We start from the raw sequence: 27,136 nt of genomic DNA on the forward strand, positions 1-27,136 counted from the left end.
AGCAGCTCCACCACGGCTCCTGCTCCTGCTGGCGGCCAGGTCCCTCTCACCTCACCTGTTTCTGGCTTCCACTGCTCCAGGACAGCTAAGGACCTGACAGACTCCATTAACCTGTCCATTCCTCACCATCCCTGAGAGGGGCTTCCATCAGAGCTGGATCTCGGGTCTGACTCCAGAGGTTCTGCTGTCACTACCTGACTTCGCTTCCTTTCCCCTTTCTCTTGCTTTTCCCCTGCCACAGTCTTAGATCAACATTCGAGATATGATCTGATAAAATGGTTGTTTAGGTACCCCTACCTCCCTGGGCCATAGACTGGTGAGGTCGCTGGGCCCTGCTTCTCCACATGTAGCCAGAGTTCTAACGAGAAACCCTGATTAGGCCCCAAGCCAGGGGTCTGGTAAGCCAGGGGTCTGGTGCTGGCCCTGCTCCAGAATGGCCACTGCTACCTTCCCACCTTCCCACCTTGATGTTCAGTTTTGCTTCCACCTAGGAGACTGCAAAGGACCTGGAGGGACTCCTCACTGCAGTGAGAGCCAGCGCGGGCGGGGTTTGGCACAGAGTGGGATCAGTGAGTGTGACAGGATCAGGTGGACTGAGCCCAGGGTGGTGGAGAGCGACCCCAGCTTTACCCATCAATGAAGTGGCAAGCCCCAATCTGCACCCAGGGCCCTGAATTAGTGGCCTGGGGGCCATGGTGGCTCCAGGAAGCTCACGCTAAAAAGGTCCAAGTGAGCCCTGGGGCTGAACCCGAGAGGTCTGAGGACCACAGTGGAGGGAGGGACCCAGGGCTGTGGGCTGGACATGAGTCTGGTTTGAATAAACCCCAGTCAGTCAACTAGGAGATGCCCATGTGGGGGCTCCTGAGGGCTCTGGGCCCCGATCCATCAGTCACGATTGCCTTCAATGAGTGGCCAGGATGAGGCTCTAGCCATGGCAAGGATCACACGGAGACCAGTGAGTACTATCACAATCAATAGATTTATCAACCTGGGGCTGGGGCTGACTGAGGAGGTGGAGGGTGGTGGAGGCTGGGGGACAACCACAAGCCAGGGAGAGACAGGAGACAGAGGAAGCGCTGAGGGGTGACTACGTTGTCTTCCCTAGATCAATTTTCTTCTGAATGGCTCGTGCTGAGTGGTAGATGAGTGAATCGATGAGTCCAGCCACTGGGAGAGAGAAAAGGGCTGGCACTGGCCCAGTGGGGGCCTTGGCTTTTGACGCTGAGAGCCTTGTCACTTAACTGGCCAGGCCAGCATCTGCCCCTTCACCCCCCAACCAAACCTAGGGCACCCAGGCTTTACTCTCCCCACCCTACAGCTCACAGACACCCTGGGCCTCTTACCCGTGAACATGCCCCCAATGATGGCGCACACGCCTGTCAGGAAGTGGGTGAAGGACCTGGTGGAGGGAGCGGGTGGGCTCAGCAGGCACACTCCTCCCTCAGGCTCAGGCCCCCAGAGGCCGCTCTGCCCCTCCCTCACCTGTGCTTCTCTGTCAGCTTCACCATCATCGGCGAGAGCTCATAGAGGACGAAGACTCCGGGAAGGCCCTGGTCGCCCAACAGCCCATTGGCGACCTTCTCATGTCTGGTCACAGAGAACTGATTTGTCCTCAGCACCTGGGGTGGGAGGGGAGCCTAGGCCAGGGCTAGGGCTAGGACCTGGCTTCAGCCACCATCAGCCCCACCCCTGCTCCTTCCCCTTTCCTGCTGAGCCTTGACCGTGCGGGGAGAAAACATGGCACTGTGCTGGTGGCCTGCACTGCAAGGCCTGGCCTGCCAGACCCCCTCTCCTAGCCTTGGCCTCAGCCTTCCCCTCCAGATGCCAGCTCTTTACAGTTTACCTATCCTGGCAGCATTTAGTGGGTGTTCTCACAGGGGTCCAGGCTGAGAAGCAACTCTCCAAAGACGCACCACCAAGGCTGAACTGACTTCCTCTGCCCTCAGTCCCTTGCATCCTGCCACCCTGCTGAGATGTTGCTCCACAGGCCACGGCAGCCTCGGGAGCGGGTACACAGAGGCTTGCCCTGCCTAACCCCCAGCCCAGGTAGACCACAGGGGACAGTGAGGCAGGCAGACGATGGGCACCGGAGGAACAGATGGAGGCGGTGAGGACAGCGCAAAGAGCAGACGCTTTGAATCGGACAGCCCCAGGCCTGCACTCTGGCTGGGACGGCAAATCCCCCACCCTCTCTGGGCCTCAGTCTTTCATCCACCATGTGAGGACGAGGCAGTTTTCACTCCCCAGGCTGACGGAATAAAATGCAGGAACTCCAGTGCTTGGCAGCACGCAGGAGACTCTAGAGGGGAGGGAGCTCCCTGACTCACCTCTCCATCCACCTTCATGTACACAGTGGGCACCACCTTCACAAAGTACTGGAACATCATGGAGGCTGAGGGGAAAACAAAGCACTGGGTACGGGTGCCCGGCAGGCTTTCTGTGGCTGGGGGCTGCCTCCCGGGCTGGTACCTTGGGGTGCAGTGACATTGGTGTGGTCCAGGGGGTTCACAATGCCTGGATAGTCCTCCCCAAATGACAGGTGCTGGATGTAGTGGGTCATGTTGATCTGCAAACAACACCATCCAGAGCTCATCCAAAGCTCTGATGACAGTAGCAGACAGGGACACCTGGGTCTGTCTGTGGAGATGTGGGAGAAAGGGGAGGCTATGGCCCTAAGGGGACAACATCCCTGGGACAGGTATCCCCCACTCCTCACCTAGAAATTCCTCTTTCCACAGCCTGCAAACTCCTGGGGTTCCAGAATTTTTTTTTTTTTTTTTTTTTGAGACAAAGTCTTACTCTGTTGCCCAGGCTGGAGAGCAGTGGCGTGATCTGGGCTCACTGCCTCTGCCTCCTGGGTTCAAGCAATTCTCTTGCCTCAGCCTCCTGAGTAGCTGTTACAGGAGTGCGCTGCCATGCCCAGCTAATCTTTGTATTTTTAGTAGAGATGGGGTTTCACCAAGTTGACCAGGCTGGTCTCGAACTCCCGACCTCAGGTGATCCGCCTGCCTCAGACTCCCAAAGTGCTGGGATTATAGGCATGAGCCACCATGGCTGGCCAGGTTTCAGATTTCTTAAAATACCAGCTTCACTCATACGTTAGGCATACACAGACTGGCAGGTGCTGGTTTTGCCTGGAGGTCCAGGCTATGGAGGCTGAGGCTGGAGGCTGTGAGCCCCCAGATGCACTCCCTTCTTGCTCCCCTGTGTATCCAACTCAGTCACTGGAAGGATCTTTCAGAAAATGCAAGTCTGATGATGTCATGACTCTGCTTAAAGAAGGCCAACAGCTTTCCACTGTTCTCAGGAGAAAGATGTGACTCATCAGCGTGGCCTCTGAGTCCTGTGTGGTCTGGTCTCTGCTGACTTCTCCAGCCTCACCCATCCACACCTGCCCTGCAGTTCCTTAGAAGGGCCACGATCCCACCTGACCTTGTGCTGAGGTCTGTCTGTCTAGCATGCTCTTATCCAACCCCAACCTTGCCCCTAGCCTGCTCAGAGCTCAGTTCAAAAGTCACTCTCACTTAACCCTCAGGCTGGATCCCCATTCAGAACATGGTGTATTTTTCTATAAGCACTCCCTGATCCCAGGATGTTCCTACAAGGAAATGAAGGCAGCAACCAAGCCTCCCACCCCCACCTGCCCTCTATGGTTTCCATCTGGTACGTACGTTGTCAAGACCAAAGCTCTGCAAGTCATGGACTAGGAGAGAAGGGAGAAGGTGTCATTAGTAGGAGCAGCATTGGCCTCCTCACTCCTCCCCCTAGACTGCAAACCACCTGTCTTCTCTGACCCCTCACTCCCTCTCCAGCCTGGCCCCTCCTGGTCCTGCTTAAGGACGGCCGGAAAGGGCAAGCCTTGGGCCTGTGTGAGAGTTCACGCCCTACTCAGGAGTCATAAGAACAGATCCTGGTTCCTCCCTGACATCCACAGGGAACTCTAGGCCTTCACTCCCAGCATGGCCCTGCCTGCATCTCCAAAAACAAAACCCACTGACTATGGGCTCTCACTAACTGGAGCTGATGGCAAATCACTGAACCTCAAAGTGAGGTGGGACCCGAGAATGCCATCCACGCGTTCCCTGCCTCCACCCTCAAAGGTCCCCAGAGGAAATCCCATGGGGACCCTGTACCAACTGTTCCAGAACAAGTTACTCCTGCCCTCTAGCCTCAATCCCTCCTGCTGCAAGGAACCCTACTTCAAAGATACATCCCAGTCCTTTTATAGTCACCCAGCAACCAGGTCAGAGAAGACCCAATCACAGACCCATCCAACCTCCCCGCATCCCGGTAGGGCAGGCTGCCCCAGAAGTGGGGGCTTGGCCTCCCTGGGGGGCGGGGCCACTTACTCTCCACAGCATGTACTGCAGCATGGGGGAGGGAGGAGAGAGAAGACAGATTCAGAGCTTCACAATGAGAACTATGGAGCAAGACATGTGGCAGGAAGGAAGATGGGAACATTCTGCCTCAGCAACACAGTCTGGCCCCAGCTAACAAGCCTCTGCCTGGGCCCCTCCTCGAGAGTGAACTAATCTGGCCAGAGAGGAGCAGGAGACAGAGTGGCCTAGGAAAGACAAGAGGCCTAGAGCCCAAGGAGCCAAGTTCCTGACTGTATGGCCTTGGGCAAATCACTTGCCCTTTCTGGGCCTCAGTGTTCTCCTTTGCAAAGGGCTGTCCTAAGGATCAGGTGGGATCTAAGATGAAAAATACTTGTAAACTTTACACTGTAAGAGATTATTACCCACCCCGGCCCCAATCAACAAGGATATTAGAAACTCACTCCCAGGCCTCAATTCAGCCAGATCTCTGACCTTAGGCAAGTGTAGCTTTGTGTTTATACATCCTTCCAGGTACAGAGCACCCCTGGCCCTGGGATCCACAAGTCTAACAGTCCCAGGCTGCGAGGCTGCCATTCTGGCTCTGTGTCCTACTGAGTGCCTGCCAGGCCTTGTGCCAACAGCTTGACACTGATCATCTTCCTATCATCCCAGCAAGACCCTTTTCTCCCAGCTTCCTCCAAAGTGAAGAGGGGGTTCCAGAGCTCTACAGGGTCCTCCAGCCCCCACCCCCACAGACTGCCCTGAAGACCAGCAGAGCTACCCTTCTGTTCGCCTCAACCACTTTGAGAGGCCATCTTCACAGCCTGGGCTCTGTCACCACGCGGCTCTGTCCAAGCTTTACTGTGACCCCAACTCCCACCTTCCCCAGCCCTGCCTTCAACCCCTGGGTTCCTCTTCACTTTCTTGCTTCAGCCTGGCTCTTCCTTCCAGGCACTAACTCCCTGGCATCCCCTCAACGTGCAACTGTCTTCTCTCCATACACAACCTCCTCCCTGGCCTAAAGAGAAATCTTTCTTCCTCCTTACTGCCCCTTCCAGATCACTTTCCCTTTATCTGCCTTAAAAATGCAAAATGGCTCACATCTCTAATCCCAACACTTTGGGAGGCCAAGCAGGAAGATCACTTGAGCCCAGGAGCCTGGGCAACATGGCAAGACCTTGTCTCTGCGGAAAAAAAAAAAAAGGAAAAATGAGCCAAGCATGGTGGCATGTGCCTGTGGTCTCAGCTCCTTGGGAGGCTGAGGTGGGAGGATCTCTTGAGTCCAGGAGGTCAAGGCTACAGTGAGCCAAGATCATATCATGGCATTCCAGTCTTAAAAAAAAAATCCCCAGCTTTGAAGCTCATGACAAAGCAGCCCTGCTTGTTTCAGTCACCTAGATATCTACATGGAGCCTCCAGGACTGTTCTCCCCTGCCATTTTTCAACAGCTTGGGCAACTGCCTGCCACTCTCTCCTGTACTACCTCTGTCAGTTTCTAGTGATTTCCATATCCACGTAGATGATCCTTCCAGTACCCTGGCCTCCCAGTTCCTGGACATCCTTTCCTTCCTGATCTTGTGCTCTGCCTACCTGAGCCACTTGATCTGTTGGCCATTCCCTAAGCTTTGTCATTAACAAAGCCCCTTCCGTGACTTCACTTTCAAGCAACTCATGTTCCACTAGCTTTCTAATTTCCTCCAGTCCACCAATTCTGATAACTTGTTGATACCACACTCAGGACTTGCAGTCCCTTGTTCCTCCTGCCCCTCACTGGCTTCCCCACATCCTGTCTTTCCTCCTTTCCTAACTTATAGGCTGTGGTCCAGAATCAGGATGACTTCTTTACATATTTGACTCCCTCACCATTGCAGGCACCTGGCAACACCAAACCCAAGGCGATTCCAACGTTCTGTCTACTGAGTCCATTCCCACATAGATGACCACGCTGACTGCTCTCTTTCCATTCACAGCCGCAGACTCCAGGGAGACCCTAGTGCTGCGTCAATCTTACTCAGTCTCCCCAGTCCACGCATTCTCCCACCCGCAAATGACCAGTCACACCTTTTCTTTCAAATTTCCAACACCTCCTTCCCTCTCTTCTCATTCTCAACTGAGGACCTTCCTTCCTACAACACAGAGAAGACAGGAGGACTCAGAAGAGACTCTCCATGTACTTTTGCCACCCCAGCTACCACCCTACCTGGACCTACAGAGCCTGCCTTTCCTCCTATTGCTAAGTTTGGCCTTTCCACATGTGTAAGGCACCAGATTCTGTCTTCTTTCTCCAGGACTTCACTCCGGTCATTGTTTGTCTCGTCTCTAGAGCATCACTTACGGTCTCTTTAGTCAGTAATTTCCAACGGCATATTAACATTTTGCTACATCACTGTCCTTAGAAAAGCCTCCCTCGACTCCACATTTCCCTCCAGCTTCAGTTCATGCTTTCTCCTCCCCTAAGCAGATTCCACTATAGAACTGTCAGTACTCACTGGCTCCAACTCCTCTCCCATTCCCTCCTGGACCCACTGGAGGGTGGTCCTATCACACCCCTCCAATGACTCAGGCAAGGCTATAATAAATGACTGTTACATTGTATATCCCATGGCCAATTCCTGCTAGACATCCAGAAGCATCTAATGCAGTATCTGAAACACCTGTCAGAGTGCGGCATCCTGCCGCATCCTGCCACATCCTGCCTGGCTTACACTCCTCCTTCACCAAGGTTTCTTACTGGTCTCCCCTGTCAGTTCCCCCGACACCTTTAGCCTCTAATGTGGGAGGCCTGGCACCCAGCCCTTTGAGCTCCCCTCTTCCATCTACCCTCCCCCTCCAGGGTGATTTCATCCAGTCCTGTGGCTGGATGATGCCAACATTTGCATCTCCAGGCAAGTCCTCTCCCTGAACTCCAGGCTTGAATGGAAAACTACTTACTTGACACCTTGTGTGTCTAGAAGGACACCTAGATGCTAGTGGTCTGAACGCGTCAAAAGCCGAATAGCAGCTGTAAGATCCCATTTCCGAACATCTAAACCTGCCTTGAGTCTTCCTCATCTTGTTAAATGGCAACTCCATCCTTTTTTTTTTTTTTTTTTTTTTTTAATGGAGATGGAATCTTGCTCTGTCACCCAAGCTGGAGTGAAATGGCATCATCTCAGCTCACTGCAACATCCGCTTCCCAGGTTCAAGCAATTCTCCTACCTCAGCCTCCTGAGTAGCTGGGACTACAGGCGTACACCACCACACCCAGCTGATTTTTTGTATTTTTAGTAGAGACAGGGTTTCACCATGTTGGTCAGGCTGGTCTCTAACTCCTGAGCTCAGGCAATCCACCTGCCTTGGCTTCCCAAAGTGCTAGGATTACAGGCAACTCCATCCTTCTTACTACTCAGGTACAAAACTTTGAAGGTATCCCTGACTCCTTTTTCCTTTGTCCCTAATGCCCATCAGGAACTCTTCTCAGCTCTACCTTCAAAATACATCCAGAAGCCAGTCACTTCCCACCACTTCCACTGCCACTCTGGGCTGAGCCCCACCATCTTTTGCCTGGATTGATCACTGCAAGAGCCTCCTAAAGGGACTCTCTGCTTCCGTCCTTTCCCCTGTCCAGTCTTGTCCACAGAGCAGCTGGAGAGCCGCTTACCTTTTAAGTTAAGTTGGATCATCCCTCACCTTCTTCAAAGCCCTACAATGGCTTCTCATCTCATGCAGAGTAAAGGCCCGAGTCCCTACAATGCCCCTGCAAGCCCTGCATGATATGGCCCTGTGACCTCTCTCACTTTTTTTTTTTTTTTTTGAGACGGAGTCTTGCTCTGTTACCCAGGCTGGAGTGCAATGGCACGATCTCAGCTCACTGTAACTTCCACCTCCCAGGTTCAAGAAATTCTCATGCCTCAGCCTCCCGAGTAGCTGGGTTTATAGGCGTGTGCCACCACACCCAGCTAATTTTTGTATTTTTAGTAGAGACAGGGTTTCACCATGTTGGCCAGGCTGGTCTTGCACTCCTGACCTCAGGTGATCCACCTGCCTCGGCCTCCCAAAGTGCTGGGATTACAGGTGTAGGTGACTGCCCCGGCCTCTCTCACTTCATTTCTAAGCATGCTCCTCTGCTCCAGCCACCCTGACCTTCTTACTATATCTTGAACTTGCCAAGCACATTCTAGCCTCAGGAATTTGCATTTACTGTTCTCTCTGCTTGTAACACTTCCTCCCCAGACATCCATATGGCTGGCTCCCTCACTGTCTTCAGGTCTTTGCTCAAATATTACCTCATCAAGGAGTCTTTCCCTGACCTCCATATTTAAAATAGGACCCTCCCTGCCCTCTCCTAGCCCCTCCCCACTACCATCTTTATCCTGCCTTGTTTTGGTCCACATGACTTAACAGCATCTGATAATACCATATACAGATGCTCCCTGACCTACACTGGGGTTAGGTCCCAATAAACTCATTGTAAGTTGGCCAGGTGCAGTGGCTCATGCCTGTAATCCCAGCACTTTGGGAGGCCGAGGTGGGTGGATCACTTGAGGTCAGGAGTTCAAGACCAGCCTGGCCAACATAATGAAACCCCATCTCTATTAAAAATACAAAAGTTAGCTGGGCGTGGTGGCACGCACCTATAGACCCAGCTACTCAGGAGGCTGAGGCAGGAGAATCACTTGAACCCGGGAGATGGAGGTTGCAGTGAGTCAAGATCATGCCACTGCACTCCAGCCTGGGCGACAGAGTGAGACTCAAAAAAAAAAAAAAAAAAAAAAAAAAAAAAAAAGAAAAAGAAAATACCGTTAAGTGAAAAATGCATGTAATACCCATCATAAAGTAAAAAATTACAAGATGAATCATTGTTAATTGGGGACTATTTATATTTTATATACTTATTGTCTATTTCTTTACTAGAATATTCTGAGAGCACAGACTTTGTTCACTACTATACCCTTAGCAACTAGACTAGTAGGTGATTACTAAATATTTTGTGAATGCCTGAATGAACAAATGAATGAGAATAAATCTCATTTGTTCACCCCAGCAGCCCTATGAGTGGGTACTATTATCATCATCCCCATTTTGCAGAAGCAGCAACTGAATAGGGCTCAGTATTTCCCAAATATGACATAGCTCAGGAGTGGCAGAACCTGTGCTCCAACCTAGCTCTGCTTCTCCCAAAGCCTCATGCACAGGTCATCGTCGGACACTGGGGGCTACCATCTCAACAAGCACCTACCACAAGCCAGGCTCCGTGCTATCATCTTTAACCTGCACACACACCCTGTGAGATAAGTGCCCTCATCACCATTTTATAAAGTAGAAAACAGGAATCAAAAAGATGAAGAAACCTTCTCAAAGTCACACAGCCAATAAGGTCTGAAACTGGTATCTGAATGCAGGCAGTCTGGCTCCTTGGCCTGTGCTCTTAGCCACTGTGCCAAACTGCTGCCGAGATGGCCTGCTCTGGCCAAATGGTTGCCAAAGACAAATGAGCAGCAGGCAGGAGAGGACCACTCAAACTCACCAAGAAGGTAGCCAGCATCTAAATCTCTCCAGCAGGGGCAGATCACTCACCGTGCACGTGGGACTGCTGGAAGCTCTTCCCAGGGGCAAAGTGGAAGTTTCCGGCCACCTGTAAGGAACATTCTCTCTCATTCTCTGGCTGTGTCCTCCTTTTGCCTACTCAGGGCCTGAGTGGGCCCTCGGTTCCCAGCGGAGCTTGCCCAGCCCAGCTGGCCCTATCTTGCCTTGATCCCTCCTGATACCTTATTGACCTCCAAGAAGCCGTACACCTGGCAGCCTTCATTCTTCTGCTCCTGCATCTTCTGGCTGAAGCCCTCTCGCCGGCACTGCTCAATAGTATCTGGGTTCTTGAAGGCCCAGCCTCGACGGCGATATGCCTCCCGCACATCTTCACAGGTGTTACAGCACCTGTAGGGCAGGCAGTGACGGTGAGAGTGTCAAAGAGGCACAAGTCCAGTGCTGGCATCTGGGGAAATAGAGCCCGAGCAGCTCTGCCTGCTAATGAAGCCTCTGCTAGACTCATCCCTGACCACCAAACGTTCTCCAAATGTGTTTCCTCAGTGGCAGAAGGACTGTTTTTTTTTTTTTAATTTTTAAAATTTTCTATAGACATAGGGTCTTGCTGTGTTACCCAGGCTGGTCTCAAACTCCTAAGCTCAAGTGATTCACCTACCGTGGCCTCCCAAAGTGCTAGGGGTTACAGGTGTGAGCCATTGTGCCCAGACTAGGACTGTGAAAAATACATATTCCCATTGTTTGGGGTGATGGCAAGTTTTAGGACAGACAGTGGTGACTGCATGACACTGTGAAGATACCTAATGCCACTGAGTTGCACACTTAAAAATGGTTAAAATGGTAAATTTTGTGTCACATATTTTTCCACAACCAAAAAAGATGGAAGTACATATTCCCAGGCCCCACTCCAGACCTGCTGAATCAGTCTTGTGGAAGTCAGGGCCTGGGAAACACAGCAGTAGTTATCAGATACTGAGGGTCTGATAATCTGGGCCGGACCTTCCACCTCAGTGATTTACACACAGTATACAGCTAATCCGTATGTGACTCTTACAAGAAGATGTTATTACCATCCCTCTTCACAGAGAGAGGTTACATGGCTTGGCCCAACGAAACAGGGGAAGAACCCAGGCAGCCGGACTCCAGAGACCACCTGTGAACCGTTTCTCTAGGCAGAAGAGCAGAGACCACTTCAGCTTCATCTCTAGGTCTGCAGCGCCCAGTTGGGGCCTGGTCACAAAGCCTCAGTCACCTGCACCAGGATCAATGACAGAGGCACACACCCGCCCACTCTAGATTCTTGGTCTGACCTCCCCAGCTGCCAGTCTGACTGAGGCTAAGGCTGACTGACACACGGCACCTGATGGAAACCCTGCTCCCACTCCCACTGGCTCACTTGATATCTTCTGCCTCAGCACCATAGCAGCTCTCACAGCGATCAGGGTCCAGGGAGTCAGGGTCAAACACCGTCACCTCGACTTTCCCAAGCTCTAAGGGGAGGGGAGAAGCAGAGGCATCAGCTGGGGCCAGACACAGTGAAATCAGTGGCCCCAGTCCCTGCACAAGCCCTTTGGCCAGCGGCCTGGGGATAAATAAAATTTATAATAATAACTAATATTCATGTAGTACATGCTACGGGTCAGGCACTAAGTACTTCTACATACTTATCAATTCTTTTAATAAAAGAAACAGTAAAACAGTTAACAGTAAATACTGAACATTAGCTGGGTACAGATCACTGTACTTCACAACCATCGTCTCATTTCATCCCCACAATGACTCTTTGAGGGTAGGGGTAATTATCCCTGTTTTATTGAGAAGATGCTGAGGCTCACTGATGAGAAGTGACTTTGCCCAATGCAACTGAGGAAACGGATTTCAGCTAATTCCAACATGTATGCCACTAACCTCCTTGCCATGATGCTTCTCCTCAGACCTCTCCCTCTGCACCGGCTCCTTGCCTCACTCTAGTCACCCCATCATAACTGGTGATTTCAATACTGAATACTGACCTCCCAACTCATGAGAATCTTGATTTTGCCATCTCACCTTGGCTACCCATTTCCATAATCATACCTAGATCCTGTCATTGCCAATAACTGCAAACCTTCCCAAATTCAACTTCAAGTGTCTGAGTCTTCAACTACTTACCCTTATTTTCCCAGTTCACTATTTAGTACCTGAAATCCACCAATTCTTTGACACTACTGACACTATCATGTCCTCACTTCCCTCCTTAAATCCCATGGTCCACTGTAATTATTCTCTTGCACATAACCACAACTCCCTGTTCCTCTCATCTTTCGTTTTACAAATCCAGCAAAACCCAAACCCTGGTTCCATTCAACTCTCTGTACCTACTTCTTGCCTGAAACTCCCTTAGGACTGCCTGGCAATTCCACTTCATTCCTCTAATCGGTTCACTCTCCCATTCTCTAAGGTGACTTAGACCTTCTCCTCTCTCCTTAGGCTCCCAAAACCTTCCTTTCTTCACTTAGCTAATGTCCTTGCTTTCAATTTCCACTACGAAAAGAGAAGCAACAGAACTTCACTTGCTCTCACCACCAAACCCACCATCTTACCACTTTCTCCTTTAAAACCCCGCCCCATTTCTCAGCTCTCCCTTACAGTGAAACTCCAAAAGTCATCTATAGGTAATGTCTCCACTTCCTTTATTGCTCTTTGATCAGATTCTCATCCTCAACAGTATCAAAATTGTTCCTTTCAAAGTCTCCAGGAATCTCTGTGTTGTCAATTTCAATGGTCAATTCTCACTCCTCGTTTTATTGGACTATCAGTAGCTTCTGATACAACTAACTGCTCACTCTCTTCTTGAAACTCTCTCCACTTGGCTTTTGGGACACCTCTTGGTTCTTCTATGTCAATGGCTAATCTGTCTCAATCTTCCTTCCTATCCTGACTTTAAATAATTAGAGATGCCCAGGGTACAGGCCCTAGACCTCTCCTCTACCTACATTTACTCCCTAGTTTCCTCACTTAGTCCAATTGTTTAAACTACCCTCTACCTACTGATAACTCCTCTAAATTCTAGACTGGTACATCTAATTGCCTCTTAATATCACCAGAGTATAAAATAGGAACCCCAAATTTACCCAAACCTAAGATTCCTCTTTCCCCCAAATCCTGACCTTACTCTGTGGAAACTAGTTTCCAAGATGACTTCAATGATCCCCACTTCCTAGTATTCACACCCTGATGTAGTCCTCTCCCACAACAGGCTGACCTGTGTAACCACTAGTTTATTGCAGAAATGATGGTATACAACTTCTGAGGTTAGGTCATAAAAAAGGTTACAGTTTTTTTGTTGTTGTTGAGATAGAGTTTCACTCTTGTTGCCCAGGCTTGAGTGCAGTGGCGCAATCTCGGCTCACTGCAACCTCCACCTCTCAGGTTCAAGCGATTCTCCTGCCTCAGCCTCCCAAGTAGCTGGAATTACAGTTGCCTGCCACCATGCCCGGCTAATTCTTTTTTTTTTTTTTTTTTTTTGTATTTTTAGTAGCGATGGGATTTTACCATGGTGGCCAGACTGGTCTCGAACTCCTGACTTCAGGTAATCCAACTGCCTCAGCCTCCAAAAGCGTTGGGACTACAAGGTGTGAGCCACCATGCCTGGCCGAAGGTTATGGTTTCTACTTTGTTCTCTCAGCTCACTTACAAGATCCAAGTGGGGGAAGCCAGTTGCCATGATGTAAGGACACACAAGCAGCCCTACTGAGAAGTCCATGTGGTGAGGCACTGCGGCATCCGGCCAACAGCCCTATGAGTGAGCCCTTTAAAAGTAGATCCCCGGCTGGGCATGGTGGCTCATGCCTGTAATCCCAGCACTCTGGGAGGCCGAGGCAGGTGGATCACCTGAGGTCAGGAGTTCGAGACCAGCCTGGCCACCATGGCGAAACCCTGTTTCTACTAAAAATACAAAAATTGGCTGAGTGTGTTGGCTGGCGCCTGTAATCGCAGCTACTCGGGAGGCTGAGGCAGGAGAATCACCTGAAGCCGGGAGGCAGAGGTTGCAGTGAGCTGAGATCGCACCATTGCACTCCAGCCTGGGTGACAGAGTGAGACTCTCAAAAAAAAAAAAAAAAAAAAGTAGATCCCTGCGCGCCACCCGCCCTTCTGCCACAGCTGTCATTGGAGAGCAGCAGCCATGGCTCTGTGCTACCCGCTATGGCTGTGTGCCTCGACAAGGGCCACAAGATGACCAAGAATATGAGCAAGCCCAGGCACAGCCGCCGCCGTGGGCACCTGACCAAACACACCAAATTCATGTGGGACATGATCCAAGAGGTGTGTGGTTTTGCCCTGTATGAGCAGCACGCCATGGAGTTACTGAAGGTCTCCAACGACAAACGGGCCCTCAAGTTCATCAAGAAAAGAGTGGGGCACACATGCGTGCCAAGAGGAGGGAGGAGGAGCTGAGCAACGTCCCGGCTATCATGAGGAAAGCTGCTGCCAAGAGAGACTGAGCCCCCTGCCCTGCCCTCTCTCTGAAATAAAGAACAGCTTGACAGAAAAAAAATAAATTTAAACAACAAATAAGTAGGCCAGGCGCGTGGCTCACGCCTGTAATCCCAACACTTTGGGAAGCTGAGGCGGACAGATCATGAGGTCAAGAGATCAAGACCATCCTGCCTAACAAGGTGCAACCCCGTCTCTACTGAAAGTACAAAAAATTAGCTGGGCGTGGTGGCACACGCCGGTTATCCCAAATACTCAGGAGGCTGAGGCAGGAGAATCACTGGAACCTGGGAGGCGGAAGTTGCAGTGAGCCAAGATCGTGCCACTGCACTCCAGCCTGGGTGACAGAGTGAGACTCTGTCTCCAGATAGATAGATAAAGTAGATCCTGCAGTTCCCCATCAATCCTTAGATGACTGCAACCTCAGGAGATACCCTAAACCCAAATCACCCAAACAAGCCACACCTAAATTCCTGACCCAGGGAAACCGAAAAAACAAATTTTTATTGTATCAAACTACTATCTTTTGGAGTACTTTGTTACACAGTAGTGGATATCTAATAGCCACTCCTCCCTCCCACCAAAAAAACCTTCTCCTCCAGTCATCTCCATCTCAAGTCATTCATTTGCTCAGGCTGAAAGCGTTGGAATCCACAACCATGACTTTGCTCTCTTACACTCCACATCCAATCCTATAGCAAATTATGTTGGTTCCACTGGTGTTCTGCGTTTATCTGCTGAAACAAATGATAAAACTCCCCACCAGAGTAATCTCTAAGGTGTTAGAAATCCCAGCTTTGAGGACGGTTTTGCTGTGGTGGGAAACTGAGTTAACGGAGGCAGGAAAGGAAGGTAAAAGTGGGTCCCCACTCTGTACCAGGCATTTTACACATATTAGTTCATTTGATCTTACAATTCCATGTGGTTGGTACTACTGCTTTATCACCACTTTCTAGCTAAAGCTCACAGACTGCAGGAGACAAAGTTAGATGTGAACCCAGGCAATGTGACTTGAGAACCTCAATTCTAATCTTAAACCGCCTGCATTCCAAAGGGGAAGGGCATTAAGGGCTGAATTCAGCCGATGGGCTGGGAAAGCAAACACTCAGAGAAGCCTGGGTCCATCTAGACAGTTCTACCAAGGCAAGAACACGTAAGACCTATCTTCAAACCTCTCATATTCAAACTACCATGTGCAGGTATTGAGGACCTCTGAGAATAGTAGCCAGGTAGATTACCCGACTCAATACGTATAGACGATTTTAGCTCACTCTGACTCTTACTAGCTGGGGGACCCTAGGCAAGTCACTTGACTTCTCTAGGTCTTAGTTGTTTAATGTATCACTATGCCTGCCACAGTCCACTTGCCAGCATGTAGGCTTGGGAACGTCCAGCTTTGGGATCTGAGACCCAGCCCCTTCCCCTGGTTACCATGCCGCTCAGCCTCTGAGCTCACGGGGATGCCATCTTTGTCTAGTCGTTGCTTGAACAGGTTGTGTTCCACATCCAGCTGCTGTTCCCCAGCCACATCCATGGCATCAATACTCAGATCTGGAAGCAGTAAAGTCAGGCTAAGGTACTGGGACCCTAGGGACAAGGGGATGTGGGTTTTGGAGGGGAAGGGGATACTGGGCCTGTCCTGGGGCAGAACGGGATTAGGAGAAGGAGGTTGTCCTGGGGTCCAGTCCAGAACCTAAGGGTGGAGGTGTGAATCTGGCAGCCCACATGAGAACCCCGGGTCTCTCCACTTCCATCCATGGTGAGGTACTCACAGGCACAAGGCATGTGCGGAAAAAGTACATCAATGTTGATCTTCAGTTTATCTCCCCGCGACTTGTCCACGTAGAGCTCAGGATGCACCTGGGGCAGCGATGCCTCAATAAGACTTGGCCCCAAACCTCTCCTTCCCCACTCCCACCCCTAAAGGTCCTACCCTTAGAATGCCAAGCCCCGCCCACGCACTAAGCCCCGCCCCTTACCTCCGTGGTGAGGTAATACTGCAGCTCGGACAGGAACAGTAGCAGCATGAGAAGGCCACTGACAATGGTCACTGCAGGACAAGGGGCGAGGGTCAGAATGGCCTCGAATCCGCTCCCTTAGACACCGGCAGGCCAGTCAGAGTCCAGGAGCCCGGGTCAAGCTCTAGGACGCCCCCTCCCCGCGACCCCGGCCTCGCCGCGGCCTACCCGTGGCGCCCCCGCAGGTCTTGACCCGGAAGTCCTCCAAAGTCTTGGGGTAGGCATCGAACTGCTTCAGCTTCCCCAGCGCCTCCATGGGGACCGGCCGGAAAGGGGACGCCAGCCGGCCCGCCCCTACAGATTCCCTCTTCCGGCCTGGAGCCACGCCCCCTCTTTTTCCTCACGCAGGCGCAGCAAGCCGCACCCTTGGCCCCACCTTTAGCCGCGTTCTCTTACCGGCGGCCCCGCCCACCAATGCTGTCACGCCCCCTTGCGCGGGCAATTGGGTCTGGACGCTACTGCCGGGGCCTCCGCTGTCCGGGGTGGGTCTTCTGAGGACTGGGGTGCGAGGAGTTCTCTGCGGGGTTAGAAATGCCAATAGCACCGTTCGTGTGCCTTGTGCTCGGAACTGCGCCAAGTGTTTCAGACTCTTGGAACATCTTGAAATATACTGGAACAGTAGTTTTTCGAGTGTACCGGTCCGGCCGCATCATTATCAACTGATTACCTATTAGAAATATAAGTAATTGATTCCCACCTACTGAAGCCGAAACGCTAGGAATGGCACCCGGGTGATTCTGATGTAAAGTAAGGATGTCCGCTCTGAAAGCAGGTGTGACTTATCTCCGTTTTCCAAAGAGCAAACTGTGACCTGGAGAAGTTAAATAACTTGCCCAAGATCACAGCCAATTAATAGCAGGACCTGCTTCCAGCCCAGTTCTTCTGGACCTCAGAGTACTCTGGGAACCAGGGTCTTCTGGGGTGATTTTACCTAAACAGCGTCCCAGTGCTTCTCCTGAGCGCTGCTTTCTCAATATTACCCTAAATTGCTCTCCAGGCCCTGGGATCCTCACGGACACACTCTGCCACTCCAGGTTTAGACTCAAGTGATGTGGAGCTTAAGCTGTCCCTAACAATTCCCATTGCAGCGCAGTGTCTCTAGAGGGACAGCTCCCACAGTAATGCAGCTGCAATGAGTAAGATATAAAAGCTCATAGGCTTTATACAGGAATTCCACTTTAGGAAGTAAAAGCACCATGTCAAGGTTAATAGAAAAAATTTAAAAAAGATAACATAAGCAGCTATGCAAGATTAATAGAAAAAAATTTTTAATAAAAATAAGGATAAAAGTACCATGATCTGGGTGGTGGTTACACCTTAGGATACTGAATCTGTCTCTTAACGATTTTAAGTGCACCACGTCATGAAGATGTATGCATCAGATTGTTCAATAGCAAAAATCTGGAACCAGCCAGAATGCCCATTGATACATTAAATAAACTGAATAAATCATGGTACACCCATTCTGTGGACTATTAGGCCACTTTTCAAAATAATGAAGTAGATTTACTTCTTTAGGTATACTAAGAATATTTTTAAGGGGGAAAAGATGCAAAGTAATGTGCATTCTATCATTCCATTTTTTAATTTAAAAATTAGGCTGGGCACAATGGATCACACCTGTAATCACAGCACGTTGGGAGGCCGAGGAGGATCACATGAGGTCAGGAGTTCAAGACCAGCCTGGCCAACATGGTGAAACCCCCTCTCTACTAAAAATACAAAAATTAGTCGGGCGTGGTGGTGTGCTCCTGTAAACCCAGCTACTCGAGAGTCTGAGGCAGGAGAATCGCTTGAACCTGGGAGGCGGAGGTTGCAGTGAGCCGAGATCCTGCCACTGCATTCCAGCCTGGGCAACAGAGTGAGATCTGTCTCCAAAAATAAAAATAAATTAGCCAGGTGTGGTGGCATGCGTCGATAGTCTCAGTTACCTGGGAGGCTGAGGCAGAAGGATGGCTTGAACCCAAAGAGTTTGAAACTGCCGTTGTTACCAGGTTACCTGCAGTTGTTACCAGGATAGAGTTGTCCAGGTTCTTGGCGTGTTGAACAAAACGCATAAAGTAACAGAAGGGCAACGAAAGACAAACAGCAACAGAAGAACGGAATAACAAAAGCATAGACTTATTGAAGACAATTCAGAACCGCAGCTGGTTAGAGCAAGCGGCTCAAGAGCCTCCTCAATCAGGGTTTGCATTAAGCTAAAGGGACCTGGCAACACCCCAGGTGCCCTTAGAGGCCTCCAATTGGCTACACTCTATGAAGGATTGGCCTGCGACCAAATCAGAGGCTGAAATGGAGACTTGACCCACAGCCAATCAGAGGCTGAAGTGGAGATTTGGCCCCACGGTCAATCAGAGGCTGAAGTGGAAACTTCTGTCTTGTTATCATAGGCGTGAAGATGTGGCCTGTATGCTGCCTAGAACTGGCTGCACCCATTCATTTGCTTATCTCTTAACCCCCGGTTACCCTGATTCCCTATTCTCCTGCCTCATAGTGAGCTATGATCACACCACTGCACTCCAGCCTGGGCGACAGAGCGAGACCTTCTCTCTCTGTGTGTATGTGTGTGTGTATATATAAACTGTTATATATATTATATATAGTTATATGTAAATTATTATATATAAATATATATATAAAAAACAATCTTAATCTTGTATGGGGAAATATGTATTTATATAATCATGAGAAAAGATTTGGAAGGACTCATGCTACACCTTTTGGGACAACTGGAGGAGGACTTTTCATGGAAGCCAAAATTTTTGGGTCTCCCTAAGCTAACAGGGCGGCAGAGGACACCTGGGATCCCCCTCTATTATCTGGGTTTCAGATTCCTGAGAAGACCAAGAATTCTATCAGAAATAGGTAATAAGGAATCTACTGATGGAATTAAGTCTAAAGCTCTGCTACCCTAAGCGTGATCCCTGGACCACAAACATTGGCCTTATCTGGGAATCTGTCAGAAATGCAGAATCCCAGGCCTCACCCCAAACCTGTAGAATCAGAATCTGCATTCTAACAAGACTCTCCAGATAATTAGCATGCACATTAAAGTGTGAGAAGTACTTTCCTGAAAGGTTCCTTGTTTTATTGCCCACATGGGACCAAAACCAGCAGCACAGGAAAAAAAAAAAAATGAGTGCCTCAAATGTTGCAGTAAGGCCAGGCACGGTGGCCCATGCCTGCAATCCCAGCACTTTGGGAGGCCAAGGCAGGTGGATCACTTGAGGTCAGGAGTTTCAGACCAGCCTGGCCAACATAGTAAAACCCCATCTCTACCAAAAAATACAAAAACTTAGCTGGGTGTGGTGGCTGATGCCTTTAATCCCAGCTATTCGGGAGGCTGAGGTGGGAGGCAGAGATTGCAGTGACCTGAGATCATGCCACTGCATTCCAGCCTGGGTGACAGAGTAAGACCCTGTCTCAAAAATAATTTTTTAAAAAGGCCAGGGGTGGTGGCTCACGCCTGTAATCCCAGCACTAGGGGAGGCCAAGGAGGCCAGATTACCTGAGGCCAGGAGTTCAAGACCAGCCAGGCCAGAAGACCAGCCTGGCCAATATGGTGAAACCCCATCTCTACTAAAAATACAAAAATTAGCTGGGCATGGTGGCGGGCACCTGTAATCCCAGCTACTCAGGAGGCTGAGGCAGGAGAATTGCTTGAACCTGGGAGGCAGAGGTTGCAGTGAGCCGAAGATCGTGCCATTACATTCCAGCCTGGGTAACAGAGCGAGACTCTGATTCAAAAAAAAAAAAAAGAAAGAAAGTTACAGTCCTAATAATGGATATTAACATATCCCTTAATAAAATAATAAAAATAAAAATGACGGCTAATAATACTAATTTTTAAAAATAGCTAGCATTGGCTGGGCGCAGTGGCTCACATCTGTAATTCTAGCACTTTGGGTGTCAGAGGTGGGAGGATCACAAGGTCAGGAGTTCGAGACCAGCCTGGCCAGCATGGTGAAACCTTGTCTATACTAAAAATACAAAAAATTAGCCAGGCATGGTGGTGCACGCTTGCAGTCCCAGCTACTTGGGAGGCTGAGGCAGGAGAATGGCTTGAACCCGGCAGGCAGAGGTTGCAGTTAGCCAAGATCGCGTCACTGCACTCCAGCCTGGGTGACAGAGTGAGACTCCAGCTCAAAAAAAAAAAAAAAAAAAAAAAAAGCTAGCATTTATCAAGCCCCTACTATGTGGCAGATATGGTGGTAAACTTTTTTTTTTTTTTGAGACGGAATCTCATTCTGTCACCCAGGCTGGAGTGCAGTGGTGCAATCTCAGCTCACTGCAACCTCCGCCTCCCCGGTTCAAGCGATTCTCATGCCTCAGCCTTCCGAGTAGTGGGATTACAGGGGTCCGCCACTACACCTGGCTAATTTTTTATATTTTTGGTAGAAATGGGGTTTCACCATGTTGGCCAGGTTGGTCTCGAACTCTGACCTCAAGTGATCTGCCTGCCTTGGCCTCCCAAAGTGCTGGGATTACAGGCATGAGCCACCGCACCTGCCCTGTTGTGAACTCTTTTATCTTCACCTATATCATGTCAGTTCATCTTCACAACAACCTTAGGCCACGCACAGTGGTACACACCTGTAGTTCCAGCTACATGGGAGACTGAGGCAGGAGAGGGAGGATCACTTGAGCCCAGGAGTTTGAGACCAGCCTGGGCAATATAGCAAGACCCTGTCTCTAAAAACAAAACAACAACAAAAACAACCTTAGACACTAACTGCTATTATCATCCCTGATTAAAAGCTTTGAGTGACTAATAAGATAATATCTAAACTCCAATCTGTTTTATTTCAAAGTTCATAGCTCAAATCATTGAATGACTTAAGATCAAAACTTTGATAAGAGGTGGCACAGGGGACCATGGGAGTCTGTAAGAGAAAGTGACCAACATGCTGGGTTAGGGAATGCTTCCACAGAAAGGAAGAGGAGGGACACTGGAGTTGGGTGACTTGTGGCAGCCTGACTCAGCCCTCAGGCTGCAGCTCACCAAGGAAGGAGCAAAGGCAAGGAGAAACTAATACTAACTGAACATGGACAATATGCCCATTGCTGTAATCCATTTCACCCTCAAAACAACGTGGGAGTTAGGTGCTATTTTTTTTTTTTTTTGAGACAGAGTTTTGCTCTGTCACCCAGGCTAGAGTGCAGTGGCGTGATCTCAGCTCACTGTAACCTCCACCTCCCAGGTTCAAGCAATTCTTGTGCCTCAGCCTCCTGCGTAGCTGGGATTACAGGTGCACGCCGCCATGCCCAGCTAATTTTTATATTTGTAGTAGAGATGGGGTTTTGCCATGTTGGCCAGGCTGGTTTCTAACTCCTGGCCTCAGGCAATCCACCTGTCTCAGCCTCCCAAAGTGCTGGGATTACAGATGTGAGCCACTGCACGTGCAGCCTAGGTGCTACTTCAAGTCTCATTTTATAGATGAGGAAGCCAAGAGGTGAATTGACTTTCCCAAGATGGCAGGCGCACGCCTGTAATCCCAGCTACTCAGGAGGGTAAGGCAGGAGAATCACTTGAACCTGGGAAGTGGAGGTTGCAGTGAGCCGAGATTGCACCACTGCACACCTGCCTTGGTGACAGAGCGAGACCCCATAGGGGGGAAAAAAAAAGACTGAAAGTACATTGCAAAGAATTTCTAGAAATGAAAAATAGTCATTTAAGTTTTAAAACCAGTAGAAGGCCTAAACAACCAATTAGGAACAGTTAAAGGGAGAAATATTGGCCGGGTGCAGTGGCTCACACCTGTAATCCCAGCACTTTGGGAGTCCAAGGCGGGTGGATCACCTGAAGTTAAGAGTTTGAGACCAGCCTGGCCAACATGGTGAAACCCCATCTCTACTAAAAATACAAAAATTAGCCAGGTGTGGTGATGAACGTCTGTAATACCAGCTACTTGGGAGGCTGAGGCAGGAGAATTGCTTGAACCTGGAAGGTGGAGGTTGCAGTGAGCTGAGATCAGGCCACTTTACTCCAGCCTGGGCAACAAAGTGAGAACTCTGCCTCAAAAAAAAAAAAAAAAGAGAGAGAGAGAGAGAGAAATATTGAACAGAAAGATGGAGCTGAAAAAGATTACCCATAATGTAATATAGAGAAATAAAATCATAGATGTAAAAGAGAGATTCAGATACTTGAAGGATAGAAAGAAAAACAATCCAACATTTGCCTAATAGGAATTTCCTAATAGGAGGAAATACTGAGAATAAGGGAGAGGCAATATTTGAAAGAAATGACTGAGAATTATCCAGAATTGATGAAAGGCAAGAGTTCTCATACAAAATTAGCTGGGCGTGGTGGTGCATGCCTGTAATCCCAGCTACTCTGGAGGCTGAGGCAGGAGAATTGCTTGAACCTGGGAGGTGGAGGTTGCGGTGAGCCGAGATCGCGCCATTGCACTCCAGCCTGGGCAACAAGAGTGAAACTCTGTCTCAAGAAAAAAAAAAAAAAAAAAAAGGCCGGGCGCGGTGGCTCAAGCCTGTAATCCCAGCACTTTGGGAGGCCGAGATGGGCGGATCACGAGGTCAGGAGATCGAGACCATCCTGGCTAACACGGTGAAACCCCGTCTCTACTAAGAAATACAAAAAATAGCCGGGCGAGGTGGCAGCGCCTGTAGTCCCAGCTACTCGGGAGGCTGAGGCTGGAGAATGGCGTGAACCCGGGAGGCGGAGCTTGCAGTGAGCTGAGATCCGGCCACTGCACTCCAGCCTGGGCGACAGAGCGAGACTCCGTCTCAAAAAAAAAAAAAAAAAAAAAAAAGAAAAAAAAAAGTTCTCATATTTAGGAAGCCTGAATGTACTCTTAACAGGATAAATGTATATATATTCATACCTAAACACCAGAACAGCAAAAGCAAAGAAATGTTAAGATCTGGAAAAAATGGGTAGTGGGGATATGAATGTCATATTATTGACTCTAGTCTTATTCAATGTATTATTCACTAGAATATGCTTGGAGTGATGAATGTGTTCTGAGACTAGGTAGTGATGATGGTTGCACATTAAAAAAATGGATAAAATGCAATGAGAGCACGTGGACACAGGGAGGGGAACAATACACACTGGGGCCTGCCTGGTGGGCAGGCCAGTGAGGGGGAGCGCATCAGAACAGCTAATACAGGCGGGGCTTAATGCCTACGTGATGGGTTGACGGGTGCAGCAAACTACCATGGCACACGTTTACCTATGTAACAAACCTGCACATGTATCCCGGAACTTTTTCTTTTTTTTTTTTTTTTTTCTTGAGACGGAGTCTGTGGCCAGGCTGGAGTGCAGTGGCTCGATCTCAGCTCACTGCAACTTCGCCTCCCGGGTTTAAATGATTCTCCTGCCTCAGCCTCCTGAGTAGTTGGGATTACAGGCACGCGCCACTATACCCAACTCATTTTTGTATTTTTAGTGGAGATGGGGTTTCACCATGTTGGCCAGGATGGTTTCAATCCCTTGACCTTGTAATCCTCCTGCCCTGGCCTCCCAAAGTATTGGGATTATAGGCGTATAGGCGTGAGCCACTGCTCCTGGCCTGTATCTCGGAACTTAAAAAAAAAATACATATATATATGTATATATATGTGTATATATATTTTTTAGACAGTCTCATTCTGTCTCCTAGGCTGGAGTACAGTGGCATGATCTTGGCTCACTGCAACCTCTGCCTCCCAGGTTCAAGCAATTCTCCTGCCTCAGCCTCCCAAGTAGCTGAGATTACAGGTGCACGCCACCACGCCTGGCTAATTTTTGTATTTTAGTAGAGACGGGGTTTCACCGTGTTGCCCAGGCTGGTCTTGAACTCCTGAGCTCAGGCAATCCGCCTGCCTCAGCCTCCCAAAGTGCTAGGATTACAGGCATGAGCCACCACACCAGGCCAAAATATTTTTTTAAATGGTTAAATGGGAAATTTTATGAGTTTACAAAAATTAAAAAAGTTATACCAGCTGGCCAGGCACAGTGGCTCATGCCTGTAATCCTAGCACTTTGGGAGGCAGAGGCAGGCAGATCACAAGGTCAAGAGATCGAGATCATCTTGGTCAACACAGTGAAACCCCATCTCTACTAAAAATACAAAAATTAGCTGGAGTCTAAACCTGTACTCCCAGCTGCTCCGGAAGCTGAGCATCTCTTGAACCGAGGAGGCAGAGGATGCAGTGAGCTGAGATCAGGCCACTGCACTCTAGCCTGGCAACAGAGCAAGGCTCCATTTCAAAGAAGAAAAAAAAAAATTATAGCAGTTGATGTAAACGAAATTGCAATAAAACTTGCTATGCATCTTTTCCTAGATGATTTGTTTTTTCTTTGAGACAAGGTCTCACTCTGTCACTCAGGCTGGAGTGCAGTGGCACGATCACAGATCACCAAAGGTTCGACCTCCTGGGCTCAAGCGATCCCTACCTCAGCCTCCTTCTAAGTAGCTGGGACCACAATGGCCAAGTTTTGTATTTTTTGTAGAGATAGGGTCTCCCCACGTTGCCCAGGCTGGTAGATAATTTTTAAAATTTTTTATTTTGAAATAACCATAGGCACACAAGAAATCGTAAAAAATAGTATGGAAAAGTCCCATGTACCCATCATCCATTTTCCCATTTTATTCTTTATTTTTGCTTTATTTTTTCAGAGACAGAGTCTTGCTCTGTCACCCAGGCTGGAGTGCAGTGCTGCTATCACAACTCACTGCAGCCTTTAACTTCTGGACTCAAGTGATCCTCCCACCTGAACCTCCCAAGTAGCTAGGAATAAAGACACACACCACCATGCCCGGCTAATTGTGTATGTGTGTGTGTGTAGAGAAGGGGTCTTGCTGTGTTGCCCGGGCGGGTCTCAAACTCCTAGCTTCAAGCTTCAAACCCCACCTTGGCCTCCCAAAGTGCTGGGATTACAGGCATGAGCCACTGTGCCTGGCCTTCATTTTCTCTTAATGGTAGTGTCTTACCATATAGTACATATAGTACTTTTTCTTTTTCTGAGACAGAGTTTCACTGTTTTTGCCCAGGTGAAATCATGTTCAGTGGCCCCATCTCGGCTCACCGCAACCTCCACCTCCCAGGTTCAAGTGATTTTCCTGCCTAAGCCTCCCGAGTAGCTGGAATTACAGGCATGCGCCGCCATGCCCGGCTAATTTTGTATTTTTAATAGAGACATGGCTTCTCCATGTTGGTCAGGCTAGTCTTGAACTCCTGACCTCAGGTGATCCGCCCACCTTGCCTCCCAAAATGCTGGGATTACAGGTGTGGGCTACCGTGCCCGGCCCATATGGTACTTTTTCAAAACCTGGAACTTGACATTGGTATGATATAATTAACTAGCCTACAGACCTTACTCAGATTTTTGGGTGAACTGATTTAAAAGCTATGCAATATCCAGCGCAGCTTTCCTCTAGCTAAGATGAACAATTTTACTTGTTCTTATCCCATTGAATAAAATGTTTTGATTTTTAAAAACCAAAATGTTCTGGTTTTTTTTCTTGAACCTTAAAAACAACTTAAAATTTTTCATTATTTTACTACCTTTGCAAGACTACAATTGAATTAAGGGGATGGCAGTGGAGATGAAGATGACTTAGAAACAGAAACAAATGAATTAAAAAATGGATTTGAGGCCGGGCGCAGTGGTTCATGCCTGTAATCCCAGCATTTTGACAGGTCAAGGAGGGTGGATCACTTGAGCTCAGGAGTTCCAGACAGGGCTGGCACGGTAAACTCCATCTCTACCTAAAAAAAAAAAAAAAAAACCAGAAAGGCTCAGGGGCTCATGCCTGTAATTCCAGCACTTTGGGAGACCGAGGTAGGCGGATTGCTTGAGGCCAGATGGAGACCAGCCTAGCCAATACAGTGAAACCCCGTCTTTACTAAAAAATACAAAAATGAGCCAGGTGCGGTGTTGTACGCCTGTAGTCCCAGCTACCTGGGAGGCTGAGGCATGAGAATCACTTGAACCTGGGAGGCAGAGGTTGAGACCAACCTGGCTAACGTTGAAACCCCGTCTCTACTAAAAAAATACAAAAAACTAGCCGGGCGAGGTGGTGGGCGCCTGGAGTCCCAGCTACTCGGGAGGCTGAGGCAGGAGAATGGTGTAGACCCGGGAGGCGGAGCTTGCAGTGAGCTGAGATCTGGCCACTGCACTCCAGTCTGGGCGACAGAGCGAGACTCCGTCTCAAAAAAAAAAAAAAGTATGTTATTGGCCAGGTGTGGTGGTTCACGCCTGTAATCCCAACACTTCAGGAGGCCAAGGCAGGTGGATCACCTGCACCCCAGCCTGGGCGACAGAGTCAGACTCTGTCTCAGAAATAAATTAAATAAATAAATAAGCCTAGTGTGGTGGCACACTTCTGTAGTCTCAGCATCTTGGCAGGCTGAGGTGAGGGTGAGAGGAGACAACATGCTAGCAGCCCTCGCTTGCTCTCGGTGCCTACTTGGCCTCTGCGTCCATTCTGGCTGCGCTTGATGAGCCCTTCAGCCCGCCGCTGCACTGTGGGAGCCCCTCTCTGGGCTGGCCAGGCCGGAGCCAGCTCCTTCTGCTTGCGAGGAGGTGCGGAGGGAGGGGCGTTGGCTGGAACCCGGGATGCGGGCCAGCGCGAGTTCTCGGTGGGCGTGGGCTTGGCGGGCCCGGACTCGGAGCGGAAGGCCAGCACCATGGGCCCGGGCAGTGAAGGGCTTAGCACCCGGGCCAGCAGCTGCTGAGGGTGCACTGGGTCCCCCAGCACTGCCAGAGGCCCACACCAACCTCGGTTCTTGCCAGGCCTCAGCCACCTCCCCACAGGGCAGGACTGGGGACCTGCAGCCTACCATGCCCAAGCCCCA

At 49.6% G+C, this 27,136-nt stretch overlaps 3 protein-coding genes and 1 pseudogene across 10 annotated transcripts in view; 2 read left to right on the forward strand and 2 right to left on the reverse strand.

The window, feature by feature from the left end:
• Window positions 1-27,136, reverse strand: part of LOC126964247 (reactive oxygen species modulator 1) — a 186,771-nt gene that overhangs the window by 141,979 nt on the left and 17,656 nt on the right. The window contains exon 1 of one of the 6 annotated variants that reach the window (XM_050807201.1): window positions 16,759-16,762. The exons of 2 other annotated variants lie outside the window; for them this stretch is intronic. The gene's annotated coding sequence lies outside the window, so the exon portion shown is untranslated. Of the gene's footprint in view, window positions 1-3,760; window positions 3,765-4,744; window positions 4,749-7,142; window positions 7,160-16,758; window positions 16,763-27,136 lie in introns of those variants that run through there. 3 more of the 6 variants (XM_050807194.1, XM_050807196.1, XM_050807199.1) reach the window with 3 other exon arrangements.
• LOC126964261 (ubiquinol-cytochrome-c reductase complex assembly factor 1) overlaps window positions 1-27,136 on the forward strand; it is a 292,878-nt gene that overhangs the window by 28,608 nt on the left and 237,134 nt on the right. The gene's annotated exons all lie outside the window — the stretch shown is intronic.
• ERGIC3 (ERGIC and golgi 3) lies at window positions 961-16,675 on the reverse strand. 3 transcript variants are annotated; one of them, XM_050807176.1, is made up of 14 exons: window positions 16,502-16,675; window positions 16,295-16,365; window positions 16,088-16,175; window positions 15,747-15,866; window positions 11,236-11,329; window positions 10,067-10,232; window positions 9,876-9,933; window positions 4,350-4,364; window positions 3,672-3,703; window positions 2,470-2,566; window positions 2,328-2,392; window positions 1,483-1,619; window positions 1,344-1,399; window positions 961-1,167 (listed from the first exon to the last, which is right to left on the reverse strand). In XM_050807176.1, exons 1-14 carry the CDS (start codon window positions 16,587-16,589, stop codon window positions 1,088-1,090), a joined length of 1,167 nt encoding a protein of 388 aa, XP_050663133.1. In that variant the 5' UTR covers window positions 16,590-16,675; the 3' UTR covers window positions 961-1,087. The 3 variants fall into 3 exon arrangements, with proteins under 3 accessions (XP_050663133.1, XP_050663132.1, XP_050663134.1); XM_050807175.1 differs by lacking the exon at window positions 4,350-4,364 and having other exon boundaries at window positions 1,483-1,637; XM_050807177.1 differs by lacking the exon at window positions 4,350-4,364 and having other exon boundaries at window positions 16,502-16,674.
• On the forward strand, window positions 14,005-14,355 carry LOC126964329 (60S ribosomal protein L36-like; annotated as a pseudogene).

This window comes from Macaca thibetana, chromosome 10 (assembly GCF_024542745.1).
Source record: "Macaca thibetana thibetana isolate TM-01 chromosome 10, ASM2454274v1, whole genome shotgun sequence".
Lineage (NCBI taxonomy): Eukaryota > Metazoa > Chordata > Mammalia > Primates > Cercopithecidae > Macaca > Macaca thibetana.

Excerpts from the sequence above, each read along its gene's own strand:
- ERGIC3 (XM_050807175.1), bottom strand. The coding sequence starts at position 16,589 with ATGGAGGCGCTGGGGAAGCTGAAGCAGTTCGATGCCTACCCCAAGACT. Across the intron at positions 15,867-16,087 it reads TCCGCACATGCCTTGTGCCT|ATCTGAGTATTGATGCCATG; the intron begins GTGAGTACCTCA and ends TACTGCTTCCAG. Across the intron at positions 2,393-2,469 it reads CAATGTCACTGCACCCCAAG|CCTCCATGATGTTCCAGTAC; the intron begins GTACCAGCCCGG and ends TTTTCCCCTCAG.